Below are 14374 nucleotides of genomic sequence, written 5' to 3' on the forward strand. Positions count from 1 at the left end.
TTTCTACTATCACTTAAATACATTGGAAAAGTTACATAAATAAAACGTAAAAACACATTTATTGACAATAAATTACATAAGCACAAACACATTGTGAATGAAACTACATGTTGTTGTTATATCCGTTGTTGAATAAAATATGATTGCACAATCTTAGACAAAACTCCACAATCCTCATTGTAAAGGTCTTCGCAATAATTAATAGTTTCAGTTCAGTCTTTAAACAAAGCATGTCTGTCGGTGAAGAAACCTGATAATTGATCATAACAAAACATAACAAAAATACAAACCAAAACCAACCATTGGCCATTACACTGTACAAGTGCATGATTCCCCCCAACCCACTGTATTCGTTTCCGAGAACATCAAACTATTATGAAAAAGAAAGTATAAGAGCAAGAATCAGAGCAACTGTTTCCCCTGCTGGCCAAATTGCCTTGTGAAGCTGAGTCACTGGGTTTGTGTTGTCTGTGCTCAGCTGTGTGGGACTTGAGTGACAGGCAGGCTTGTGTTTTCTCATTTGTCAGGCTCTTCCATGAGACGCTATTGGCTTGTTATTTGTTGTACAACAGTCAAATAGATAAGAACCTTAGATGTTTTTTCAAACATTCAAACACATTAATACATTAAGCCTTCGGAAGAAAAATATCCTTATTAATTGCCTAAACTATTTGTTACGAGTACCATATAATCATATTTTTAACACAAAGGTAAATTAGTGGATAATATACGCTATCTTGTAATGTTGTTATAACTTGAATACTTGATTAATCGTGAGACACTCATCTGTATAACTTTTTCTATTTATTCACAATAAAATAAGATATCACCAAGAATAAAAAAGTATTGCATCAAATACTGCTTTCGCTGGGACCTGATGGGAATGATTTAAATTTTAAATTGCTTATATTTAATGGTTAGGTGTTTTTCAAGTAAAAACAGTCAACACATTAACAATTTTATAGGCCACACCAACTGTGGGGTTTCGGGAAAGGGAGTCAAATGAAACTGCACATGCGCAGAGAAGATTGCTTTCTTGGGAGATGAAAGCTATTGATTACACGGATTTCTTGCGCTTGTTATCGTTTTATTTATGTGACGCGTTTTATTTAACTGGACTCCAACATCGAACCAACGCAACCAACACAAGCAGGAAATCGAATTGCATTATTTTAGAAGATAATCTGGGTGAAAAACCATCTGGTTTATTTTTGCGTTGGCGCAAGGCTTTGCGGAACACGTGATGTTTTCCATCCAATCATGGCGCTGCAACGTTAGTCTTCGTCTTCTTTGTTCTGGATTTATTAACGTTGTTGACTGATTATTCGTTTACAGTTTATGGATTATTTAAATCAAAATCTTGGATCACTGGGGAATGTTGCTGGTGTGTGATGCTTTTCAAAAAGGCGACGTGTTTCTCGAAATCTTGTTTAGAACGGGTTTTTCAAGCGATACGAGCAGTTGTGTGTGTGTGTCACGTGACTCTCCCTGCCCCCACTTCGATCCAATGAATGGGGAAGAAGAAGTCGGACATGTTTGAGGGTAATGTGCTGAATAAAGAAACGTGGCCGAAGACAAGAAGAAAAACAGGATTTTTTAAAACAATGAGGAATTCGATATTTTTTGTTTTGCCTTTTTATTTCACTTAATCTGGATAGAGGTATATGGAAGGAGATCTGTATTTTTATGACATTTTTTTATTACTGTTCACCATTGTTTAACCAAGATTTAAATTAGACATTTTTATTTAAGTAACTTACAGATAAACACATCTGGCCGATTTAGTGTGTTTTATGGCTTCTGACAATCTGTGACATTGTTTCATAACAGTAACCTTGGGAGTGGGGGATGGGTGGCAGTATAGTTACTAAAAATCTGCGGTCCCAGGCTATTTTACACTTCAAACTTTTTAAATGTTGTTTATTTTAAGGCGACTTTTCAGACGGTTTATGTTTGGTCATCGTTTTAGAAGGAAAGCCTTATGTAGTTCAGCCGTTTACTGAAAAGAATTTAACCGGGGTAATGAAAAATGTCGGTTAATATTCATAGTCCCGCATTAAATAATAGCTTAACAGGGCAAACAAGCGTAGTTTTAAATCATGTGGGTCGTTTTGGATTTGGTGGGTAGATTTCGGTTGTGGCCTAAACTGTTGTACTATTCTAGAACTTTCGATTGATACCGTGATGCCTTTCTCATGTTATAATTCAACTTTTGGTTAATTGTGCGTGTTTTGGTACATATTGTGGTGGTGTGTAATATGTTTAACCATCTAAATTCGTCGTTTGAAGGAACAAAGTTGCTGCGTCATTTTATGGCGGACACTCCTTGGAGGCCATGTTGAATCGAACGAGAAAGTGAAGGGCGTCGAGTAGTTTATCCGTTTTCGATAGTATTAACGTAACATGCTTTGCTAATCTTTATTCGCTACGATGCTTTTTTGCGTTTGTGTTGTCTTAATTTCACAGTGTTACACCGGTTTTGTGTTAGATGTCGTCGTGTTTTCCGTGTAGCTTTTCGGGACGTGGCAATATTACAAATTTTTGTTGAACAGCTCTTAGTTTAAGTGAAGTTTTGTTGTTTTATTTTAGGCATTCGAGGAACCGAGTGTAAAACGAGGAGAGCTCTGTGTGTGCGTGTGCAGCATTTGCCTCACGCGCGTGACTAATCCGCTAAACCAATGGCGTGTTTCCAACTTGCCCTGGATGATGGCGCCTTAGTTTTGGTGGACCAATCAGCGAAGCTTGTTAGAGTTACGTCGACGTAACAGAAACCCCTGAGAAACTAAGCGTTTGTTTTCTGATCCTCGCGTTTTTAAAACTACTCTCAAAAACAATAGATTGTATGATTGTCTTATATCTTCCACGACAGTAGTTCACGTATAAAAGGTTTTTCCTGCGGAAATCCACGAAATGTTCTCAAAGTGCTTTAGAGGCGTGGCCTATTTGACGGACGTCTAGATCGGCCCGTAGGAAGTGCGTGGGTGTGTACCATGGCATTACATCAGCCAATGGAGTCGTCGTCGGGTTTATAAAAAGTCGGGCGGAGCCTTAACGTCGCCATTTCATTGTAGCTGTGAGCTTGAAGATAGAGGAAGTCTGGAAAACAAGGCCGCGAAACTCGGATATTCGAACGAAACCGGTTAATAAACTGAATCCGGATCCATCCCGATGGAGACGGCCATTAGCCCGCCCTTTGACAGGTACCGGTTGGAGTAAATGGCATTACTCTTGTTCTGTGAACGAAAATGTTGGATTATTGTTAATATTTGGGATCTTCCGAAATTATTTTGTTTTAATCGGTTGTAATCTGTCGCAAAACAAAGCGGGAAATACCGGACTATTTGCACTACGTTGTTTGCCTTTCCGATGGCACTTGCATTGGAGACTTTAATTTTTGCAGCGTCAGTTTGCTGTTGGTCTTTAAAGTTGTTTAAAGTGCATTTTTAACGAGCATCTGGACGCGTCCACTACGCAGGCGCAGTCTCACTCAGAGAGGCAGTTCAATGACGTTTCTTTGTCGATGTTTTAACTGTCGGGTGGAAACGTTACCGCTCATTTTTATCGTTTGATACCCGGACTGTAAAACTGACTGTAAATCCCGTCTGAATGCCTTGCTAAGGGGCTAACGGCAACTTAGCCAGCTCGGCTAATGCTATCAGTATCTAATAACTCAAATCATAGGAAATGTTTACATGGACAAACGGATGTTTGTTTTGGGGTATGGGATATTTAAGTGACGTATTTGAGAGCCACTGCGTTCATAAAAATATTTTTGTGGTTTTATAGGGTTCGATAACCATGTGTATCGACAGCGAGTTACGTCAAAAAATAACGGGAATTGTTATAAAAAACACCAACGTTATGTTTATTTTTAACCTTTTTGTTATCACTACGGTGGTGTGCAATACGTAGACATCGGATATAGGTCGTAAATATTTATTGGCGGGCTTCCTTGGTTACGGAAACATGTACATGGATTCATCTAGTTTAATTTGTTGTCAGGGTTTATTTGTGTATAGCTGAATTTAATGTGTTTATCTTGCATGGTGATGATGGTAGTTCGTATTAAATGCTATAAGTTACCCCGTAACTAGTCCCATGTTATGCGCTTCCGTTTCACCACGTGGAGTTTGTCAACATTTTGCACGCGGCTCCATCACTGTCTATGAGTGATCAGATCAAAGCGGCTTTTCATAGTGATCGCCATTGATTTGTAAAATCTATTAGTACGACACCGGATAATATGTGGAGGTGTTTCTTTGTGGTTGCTTGGTAACTCAAGTAGTTTAACAATGGACTTGAACCCGGCATCATGCCCCCTCCCAACCAAACTACAGTAGTTCGGATAATGTATTCAGACCCACATTAAAAGAGAGGGAATCCATGTTTTATTTATGCTAACCTTTTTTGTTTTTACAGTGTTTTCTTACTTTTCAAACATTGTTTGTATTCCAGATATTTTGCCCTAATAAAAATAACACGTTTTCAATTTCAATTCTGTGACCTTGTATCATTCAGCATTAGTTTCTGTTAAACTTTTGTCCTTTGTTTCTTGATTGGGTAAATATAAACGTAAATGGTTAATGTCTTTGATTTATAGTGTTAGGTGTATCCGGAAAGTTAAATAACATTAAAAAAAGTTTAAAGTAAAATTTGAAGTGTTTTGGGTAAATTATATTCTTGCCTCAGTTGGTTAATGTTCAGTGCATATTGATGGAGGTTATATTACTTCTAAAGAAACATCGAAAGAAGGCGTGCAACATTATACATAAATGAAGAGAAATGCTATCTCAAGTATATACTTAAGTAGCCTGTACTTTGCACTCCTTATGCTATATTACATAACCGTCAGCTAAAAAAATCGGCTAAAAATAATTGTGATATACATTTTGAACTCTGCTTTTCATGGAGCACTAGAATAAAGAAATATTTACAGAGACCGTGTAAGATAGACCACTGAAGGTAAGTTTTAGGGAGGGAATTGGAAATCCCAACAATGACAATTTAACTGACATAATTATAAAGTAAATGTGACATGCAACATTTATACCAATTGATGGGCACTATCAAGTAATAAACCTGAATCCAGACCATTTCATTAGGGATTTAGATCACTTGTATGTTTTGCAATGTTTATAATAGTTTACTGTAAAATAATGGTTTAGCATTGGTGTAACTGATACAATGTTAATGTAAAGTATAGGTGTCAAAAAATAATCCATAATGAGGCTTGAGGGGTATGTCAAAAAATACTTCAAAGGGTTATTAGGACAGTAGTGGTGGGGTAATGTTTCCTGCTTTCTTCAAATGGCAAATAATCATCTAGTTACTGTGACTATTGTAAACTTAATTTAGAATGATGTCACGAATTACATGAGGCCAGAGGTTGGGAATAATATTTGGTTTGTAATGGAGGCCAGGCTCGTTGGTATTTAATGAAAATCAAAACCATGTCCATTCTGGGTTAATATAGGTTGATTTAGAAGCCCACCCCAGTTTCCAGTTTTACTATGGTTGCATCCGCTTGAAATATGCTATTTTGTGTAACCCAAACCCAGGCAAATATACTGCCGAAAAGGCTGTTAAGAAGGCATATCAATATTGGTACATGAAGACTGAGTCAGAGTTTGTTTGATAGCCTGATCCATTTATTACTTCGATTGTTACCTGTATGTGTTCTCCTTTAGTCACATCAACCTTTCTTTGTATTATCTCTGGCATGTTTTTAGTTACGGATCAGTTAAATCTGCTGTAAAACATCAAGAATGTTGTAGCCTCTCTGTATATTTGCGTCTTTTTAGTTTTACTGCTCTCCAATATGCTCTACACAGCCCCGTTCCCTCATCAATCTCATTCCTGTTCTCCACAGCTCTTTGGGCGGGAACGACGGCATGCAGGGGGCCATAATGATGGATCAGGGTGTCTCCGGCCCTGGCAAGCGCATCCGCAAGCCGTCGTTGCTGTATGAAGGTTTCGAAGGGCCTGCTCTGCCCCATGCACCTCCATCTGGACCCCCTCAACCTCCCGTGCGGGACCTCAATCGACCGGGCCGTATGACAAACCAGCTGCAGTTCCTTCAGAAGGCTTTAGTTAAGACACTCTGGAGGCATCACTTCGCCTGGCCTTTCCACGAGCCAGTGGATGCCGCCAAGCTCAACCTCCCAGTGAGTTTTTATATTTTAGAATAAATTGGTTCAAGATTTTTGAGACCTTGAGACTTTAAGATAACAAGCACCAACAGGGAGTTTAGAAAGGGAGGCGTGAAAAATGATATTTAATAAATTTTATAATTGTTTTGGAATTGAATACAACACACAATAAATCACAAGACTGGACTTAACTTCAACAGATTTAAAACTTTTTCTCTTATTTCATTCAGGATTACTATAAAATCATTAAACAGCCAATGGACATGGGCACCATCAAGAAAAGACTGGAGAACAATTATTACCGAAGTGCCGGCGAGTGCATGCAGGATTTCAACACCATGTTCACCAACTGCTACATCTACAACAAGGTCAGTTCAGTTTATTTCTTCTAAGGATCGTAAGCCTTGACGTAGGGCTGAACGATTTAGAATCGTAATAAACTGTCACTGTAATAAACATATGATGATGCATCATATTGCACCAAAACACAACTTACTAGACAATCTTAAAATATTAACTTCATATTGGTATTATCTCCTAAATATCTTTTATTATTGTGTAAGTGCTGCATGACGTTAGTAGTATTGGCCCTTGAGGTAGCATTAATGTTAGCACACATAATACCATACACTGCGCAGCATCATCCGCACAAAACAGCGAAAATATCCATGCTGTTGCTCTTTTACACTAAAGTTTTCACAGTGACACGTCCTGTCAAGCTTGAGACTATTGCACAACAGGTCGATGTACAAATTCATTACTTGAAATGCAGATGTGCGGAAAGCATGCCCAAATGGAGACAGGCGCTGTCGCGGCGTGCATGTGGTGCAACACGTTCTTCAGCCGCCGCTCATGGTACAAATTCAGACGCGTGGCAAGCATGCTGAAATGGAGAGCGAAGCAATCGCAATGTGAATGATGTGCAACGCACTTGTCACTCACAGGCAGTCACCACGAAAGAGCAAGCTTCCATCCCGAGCACTTTGGGGAAAATGTCATACATTTTTAATGCTGTTGAGACGGTACTGGTCAGCTCCGAGCAGGGTCACATCACACTGTGCATCCCCAAAATTAATCGCAGTCTTTGCGATTCGAAAATTGCGTTTCACCACCTCGCGATTTAATCGCAAATGCAATTAATTGTTCAGCCCTACCTTGATGTTTTAAGGATGGTTTTATTTGTTGATTTGCAGATCTAAATGCTCACTATAGTTATATCATCTAAAGTGTGCCATGTGGTCTAAAAGTCTTCTTTGCCTATTGTCTCATAGCCGACCGATGACATCGTCCTGATGGCTCAGTCTCTGGAGAAGGCTTTCCTGCAGAAGGTGGCCCAGATGCCCCAAGAGGAAGAAGAGATTCCCTCGGCGGCCTCCAGAGGCAAACCCCCAAAAGTTCGCAAATCGGGTAAGAATAGAAATTTTCAATGTTGCATTTATTTAGACGCTGTTTAATTGTCCTGATCCAAATGTTTATGCATTTATTTTCCGTCTCTTAGCCTTAGGTGGAGTAACAACAGCTCATCAAGTTCCTGCTATATCATCTGTGTCCCAGTCAACCTACTCCCCACCCACTCCAGACACCCCAGACTCTGTCCTCTCCACCCCGCCGCAGATGCTAATAACAAAGACTCTGGTCCCCCAGCATAGCACACCCACACTGCTGGGCCTGCCCCCTACCCAGCCTACTGCTAAGGTAAGGACCAAGAACCACGTTTATTTATATAAAATGCTATTTAGAATATTTAGTTAAGATGCAATTGAAAACCTTTCGCTTCCCATGATTTTTCTCTTTCCTTAGAAAAAGGGTGTCAAACGCAAGGCAGACACCACCACCCCCACCACCACAGGCATGCCCCTCACCATGGGCGTGGGTGGCATGGGTCTCGGCATGGGCGGAGGTGACTCCCCTCTTACCCTCTCCACTTTAGGGTCTGACCCCAAACAGGGCCTGTCTCTTGGCATGGGCCACACTGGAGGCCTGGTCGGAGACAATGTTCTCCCAAGACGTGGAGGCAGCGGCAGGCCTATCAAGCCACCGCGGAAAGACCTGCCTGACTCCCAGCATGCACACCAACCGGTGCGGCGTGGGAAACTTAGCCAGCAGCTTCGATACTGCAGCGGGATTCTCAAAGAGCTGCTGTCCAAGAAACACGCAGCCTACGCCTGGCCCTTCTACAAGCCGGTGGATGCTACAACACTGGGACTTCATGACTATCATGATATTATCAAGTATCCCATGGATCTGAGCACAATAAAGGTGTGTGCCACTTGGTTTATTTGGGTATACCAACCACAGAATGATACCAAGTACAGCACCATTGACTCGAGCTGGTCCTAACCAAATGTCCATGTCTCTGTCTGTCCGCAGAGAAAAATGGATCATCGAGAGTACAGGGATGCACTTCAGTTTGCCGCTGACATCAGGCTAATGTTCTCAAACTGTTACAAGTACAATCCTCCAGAGCACGATGTGGTGGCCATGGCACGAAAATTACAGGTGCAGATGCACGGCTTTCTCTTCTTTATGTCTACTGTAGTCTGATGTGTTACATTCCCATTAAAAATCATTGTTACAGTTTATACAGTGAAATAATCAAGTGTTGATTATCATATTCCATGTACATCTGCTTTTGCGATAAACGTCTCCATTGTAGCAGAGATTAATAATTTGTAAACGGTTACAATGTTATCCACATTCAGTTCTAGAAATAGTTTTAACCTGATCCATAGATGAGTATTATGTTTCGCTTATGTTCACGAGAAACATCACCTGACTTTTTATAAGCTTTAGAGTGAAAGTGAAATGTATCAGGATATTTGGATTTATCTTGTATAGACGCTGCAAAGAAGATATTTCATGTGAGGTGTTGACAGCTTTACTCAAATTCTTGTTTGAGAGTGTAAGGCTTACATTAACTATAATGTCAAAAAACATTTCACAAATTTGAATTTGAGATTTGAATGCTAATAAGTTGTAGATTCAAACTAATCTAGTCAAGAACAAACAAGTATTGTTTCATGTTTTCATCAAACATGTATTTTCAGGATGTCTTCGAGTTTAGCTTCGCCAAGATGCCCGACGAGCCCCTGCAGTCCCTCGCACCTGCGTCCCTGGGTGGTGGTTTGGGCGGTCACTCCTCCTCTTCCTCATCCTCCTCCTCTTCGTCATCAGAGAGCGACATAAGCAGCGAGAGTGAGAGCAGCCCAAGCTCCGACAGCGAGGAGGAGAGAGCGCATCGCCTGGCCCAGCTTCAAGAACAGGTGTGTACAGGATTGAAGCGGCTCTTTAGCTCAAAGACAGTAGTTGAATGTTTACTGAGAGATGCAGTAACCTTGGGTTTAGAAATGGCATGTAAACTCACTAACTCATTCATCTGCAGCTGAAGGCGGTGCATGAGCAGCTGGCCGCGCTGTCCTCCACCCCCATCGTAAAACCCAAGAAGAAGAAAGAAAAGAAGGACAAGAAGAAAAAGAAGAAGCCGGAGAAACATAAGCGAGGCAGGAGCATGATGGACGAGGAGGCCATCATCCGGCCGGCAAAAACGCCAAAGCTCTCAAAGACACCAAAGAGCAGGAGGAATAGCAAATCAGCTGCGTCGTCCACCCAGGGCAAAAAGAGCTCCAATAAAAAGAGCAGCAAGAGCAAGTAAGTTTCTGAAAAAATGTGTAGAACTCAGAGTGGTGAACGTCTGCAAAATTTCAGTTCTGAAGCTTTGCCTGTTCCTGTTGCCTGAGAATCTTTTTTATTTCTATAGCTGATTAACATTTTTCATGTTTCCTCCAGATCCTCAAAGAAATCTGCATTCATCGCCCAACCTGTGAGCCACGGTGGTCTTACTCCCCACTATGACTCCGAGGAAGAGGAGGAGACCAGTCCTATGAGCTACGACGAGAAACGACAACTTAGCCTTGACATCAATAAGTTACCGGGCGAGAAACTTGGTCGCGTGGTGCACATCATCCAGTCGCGAGAACCCTCGCTGCGTGACACCAACCCAGAGGAGATAGAGATCGACTTTGAGACCCTCAAACCGTCCACACTACGTGAGCTGGAGAGATATGTCATGATGTGTTTACGGAAGAAGCCCCGGAAATCATTTGGTAAATACACATCTTGATTAAAATTTACTTCAATGACTAAGTAAACTTAAAATATTTCTTCTTTAGCAGCTGATCTACACTTAAAAAACACCCATAATACAATGTTTAACCCCAACCATCCCATGTTAAAGATGAGGTAGCACATGCAGTTTCTGCCAATCTCATATAAATACTACTGTATAGGTCAAGATTAATATGTAGTGTCTTCGAAGAGTATTTGGTTTGAACAAATTTACTTGTAACGTTGACATGTTAAGCTTGAGAAGCCACCCCGTTTAACAGTGTAAACTCAGACTGCAGGAAATCTTTAAAGGAACAGTTCACAAAAAATGTTTAGTTCTTTCATCATTTACTGGCTCTTGATTTTTTCCAAATCTGTAAACATTTCTTAGTTCTGAAATACATGGTTACAAGCACTCTTCAAATATCTTTCTCCAAGCAGTTCTTGGCCACCATTGACTGTGATAGTAGGAACATTTGCTTTATAAATTTCTGTTCTGTTGAACACAAAATAAGATATTTTGTAGACTGTAGGAAAGCAAACAGTTCTCGGGCACTTTTGACTACAATTGTAATTTTTCCTGAGTAATGATGACAATTATTTTTGGGTGAACTGATCCATTAATAAACACTCCACAGCAAGACCGTCATTTGACCTTTGCCCTTCCTGTGAACACAATGCTGTTCTTTCATTCATCACTTAGATGTGACATCAGCTAGAGTCACACCCCATGTGGCTGTGTTCAATCATTTAACATTTTAACTGATATTGTTTGTAAAGATGGGAAGAATGGTTTGTTTGGTGGGTTGAATCTTGGGCCTGAATATTAGTTTTTCACCAGTATAGTGTAAAATAATTGTTTTCTACTTTTGCTAATCTAAGAAATGAATGATGTCTAAAACTACTGTTCTGTTGTTGGATGACTAGTGGACGGTCCTGATGAATGTTTTTTTTTAAATGTTTGTCTTGTGTTTTCCAGTGGCAACCAAAAGCACTGCAGGTAAAACTCGTGAGGAGATAACTTTAGAGAAGAAGCTGGAGCTGGAGAAAAGACTGCAGGACGTCAGCGGACAACTCAATTGCAATAAAAAAACACAGAAAACCAAAGGTAAGAACTGACACTTCACATATGAACTTGTAGCTGTCATCTTTAGATCCCACATGTATTCTTTTCCAGAATATGCATGTGTATTAACACGAGTCAGACCAAATATTACTCTTTGGTTTCGCTATTTAAGTGCTGTAATTGTATGATTGGTAATGGGTGCACGATGATGTCACTAATATAGCCATGGAGTGGACTGACTTGGCTCAATCAATGCAAAATGGACTAATATCACTTTCTTTTCTCGGTTTTAGCGGAGAAGCCCACTGGGGTGGAACCTCATGCTGTGGCTTCTCGCCTCAGCGCTAGCAGTTCCAGTTCAGACTCATCTTCTTCATCCTCATCTTCCTCATCCTCTGACACCAGTGACTCTGATTCAGACTGAACCAATTAAAAACCCTTGTTGAAATGCACTCCATCCCACAAATGGAGAGACGTTAACAGAATGAAGAGCATTTATCGCATTAAGCATCGTGAGGGTGAATGCAAAGAATTCTGGGAACTATTGGACAAAGAGACGTGACTGAAAAATAAGGCTTCGTTGTCTTATTTGGGACTTGTTTCCGTTAGTCCATTCTTGTGTATATACATGTACATAGATATATAAATATCTATTTTTTTCTTTTATAAAGAAGAATTTTAAGTATTTCCCTGGTAGGGAAAACAAAAAATCTTGACTTTGTTTTTGCTTTTGTGAAATTTTTCTCTCCCTCTTTTCGTTTGAACTATTAGTTGTTTGTCTTAACGAAAAACAAAAGGCTCGGAGGGGAAACTACTGTCACTTTTGTTTGCATGAGCGAGTATGTGTGACATATATACGCTTGCGCGTACGTGGATGTTTTGAAGCTTGGTTGTGCATTTGAATGAACCTTCTAAGCGTTAGTGAAAACAGCGCTCCGCCTATTCAAATGCCATCTGTATACCCAGAAGTCAGGAGAACGTGGAATAATGCCAACCATCTCTGTTTGAATGGCAATGTTAGCTTTAGAGGAGTCTTATCACTTCTCCATCCAGCCTGCTTGCAGTCAGAATCCCAATGGGCAAAATTTTATCTCGCACATAAAATACAGAATCATGCTCTTTACATTCAGCTGAGCATCTGCATCTGTATATACATAATTTATTTTTTGTTTATTATGTGGTTTCGATCACAAGTGTTTTTGAGAACGAGATGCACTATTAGAGGTACAGCGCTGCTTAAGTGGGTGTAAATTTGAATTAATCTTGTAAATTTTGGTTGTTTGTGTGCTTTTTATTTGCCCAGAGAATTAATGCACAATTTATGAGTTCTGGAAAGCAATCCAACCCTCAAATTCGGGACATGGTTTTAAAGAAAATTTGAAAACAGTTTCAGCATCTTACAACATACTGTTACACGACGAGACTCGAATATTTTATTTCTTCACAAAAATGTGTACATATGTAACAGTCTTGCAGCTTGTATCTGTTAATATGACCCATGTTTTTCTTTTAAATCTACTTATTAGTGTTGTGGCTGGTTGTTTCCACAGCTAATATGATTTAGTTTTTTTCCAAGAGTTCAACAGCAAACATACAAACAGAAAGAAACCTTAAGCTACTAGCATCATCTCAACAGATGCTTTGTGTGACCATAATCCTCAAATGAAAAATTTCACATGAATAAAGAGGGTAAGATGTTCTTAAACTCTTTTGGCTGACTGTCTTCACTTATTAAACTACAATATAACCATAAGTCAATTAAATACTGAATAGGGTCAAAACAAATCATATGTAATAAAATAAATATAGAAGTGGTTCTTTAGATCAATCGGTAGAGCATTACATTAGCAGAGCGAAGGTTGTGGGTTTGATTTCCATCGAACAGATCTTTGGATGGCACAGATTTGGATAAAATATATTATTCAGTGTAATGTCTTTAACATTAACCTATAAAAAAATTGCTATAAAGTAGGTGACCATAGTGTTTTTAAAATTTCATAAAATTATCCAAAGTAGCATTTTGCAACCTGTCTGTGGCAGGATGCTAAGATAAGCTCAATTAATTAATAAATAATAGTGGATGATGTTTTTTAAATCTAACATGTATTTGTAAACAACTACCCCGCCTTTTTAAAGGAACAGTTCACCCCAAAATTTGTATTGTCATTTTCTCACCCTTGAGCGGTTCCAAATCGGTATTAATTTCATTGTTTTAATGAACACGGAGAAAGATATTTGGAAGAATGCTTGTAACCATACAGTTCTTGGCCACCATTGACAAAAATTGCTTTACACATTTCCATGTTCTGTTGAACACAAAATAAGATATTTTGAAGAATGTATGAAAGAGTGAAAGAAACTGTTCTGGGGCACCTTTGACTACCATATTAATTTTTCCTACTATACCTCCAGAATTGTAATTTTTTGGTAAACTGCCTTTAACGTCTTACACTGGACTTTCAGGTTCAGACAAAATGGTGACTTTTTGAAAAATGTGTTTCACAGGAATTGTTTCTGTTGTTCCTTGTTTTCTGTGCTGTTTGTGTGTTTTAACTAAATGATGAGGAAGTGAGCAACTAAACGCATGATTGCCTTAATCTCTCATGATTCACATTTGTGTTTTTAAACATCACTGAACTAACTCCACAGGTGTAAAACACTAAAGATGTGGACTTTTTGGGGGTCTCACACCTGCCCATGGACTTGTCCTGGTAGTCTTTGCTTTTCCTGTATTTTATCTGAAGATAAGCTTATTAAAAAGACAGGATTGACTTGTACGCCCAGTATGACACAACTATTTTACAGGGACAAACCAGAGGTTCGATAAAAAATGCCTTCTTTTTTACTTCTGAAGTGGTCCTACTAATATTGCTGGACCTGTATGATAAATTGCTTGTTTTTCTAAGATAATGTATCCATTTGTTGCTTTGGATAAAAACATTTGTTAAACAATGTTATAAAACAAATTGTGATATGTAAAAATTCCTTCCAAGGAATTATTGATAGCATTTATTTTATTTATCCAGCATAAATACTGTACATTAATGTTCATATT

General features: G+C 39.3%; 1 protein-coding gene across 2 annotated transcripts; it reads left to right on the plus strand.

Moving 5' to 3' along the window:
- Positions 1–1018: 1018 nt before the first annotated feature.
- On the plus strand, positions 1019–13029 carry brd2a (bromodomain containing 2a). 2 transcript variants are annotated; one of them, XM_079484176.1, is made up of 12 exons: positions 1019–1660; positions 5870–6164; positions 6380–6517; positions 7421–7556; positions 7648–7844; positions 7950–8408; positions 8520–8648; positions 9197–9412; positions 9532–9797; positions 9936–10252; positions 11233–11361; positions 11613–13029. In XM_079484176.1, the coding sequence occupies exons 2-12, from the start codon at positions 5892–5894 to the stop codon at positions 11741–11743; spliced, it is 2391 nt and encodes a 796-aa protein (XP_079340302.1). In that variant the 5' UTR covers positions 1019–1660; positions 5870–5891; the 3' UTR covers positions 11744–13029. The 2 variants fall into 2 exon arrangements, with proteins under 2 accessions (XP_079340302.1, XP_079340301.1); XM_079484175.1 differs by lacking the exon at positions 1019–1660 and adding an exon at positions 3028–3200.
- Positions 13030–14374: the final 1345 nt, after the last annotated feature.

Source organism: Barbatula barbatula, assembly GCF_947034865.1.
Source record: "Barbatula barbatula genome assembly, chromosome: 21".
NCBI classification, from domain to species: Eukaryota; Metazoa; Chordata; class Actinopteri; order Cypriniformes; family Nemacheilidae; genus Barbatula; species Barbatula barbatula.

Bases quoted from the DNA above. Each gene is read 5' to 3' on its own strand.
- brd2a (XM_079484175.1), top strand. From the start codon at position 3,169: ATGGAGACGGCCATTAGCCCGCCCTTTGACAG. The intron at 9,413-9,531 runs GTGTGTACAGGA...ATTCATCTGCAG, and splicing joins TGGCCCAGCTTCAAGAACAG to CTGAAGGCGGTGCATGAGCA. The intron at 10,253-11,232 runs GTAAATACACAT...TGTGTTTTCCAG, and splicing joins GAAGCCCCGGAAATCATTTG to TGGCAACCAAAAGCACTGCA.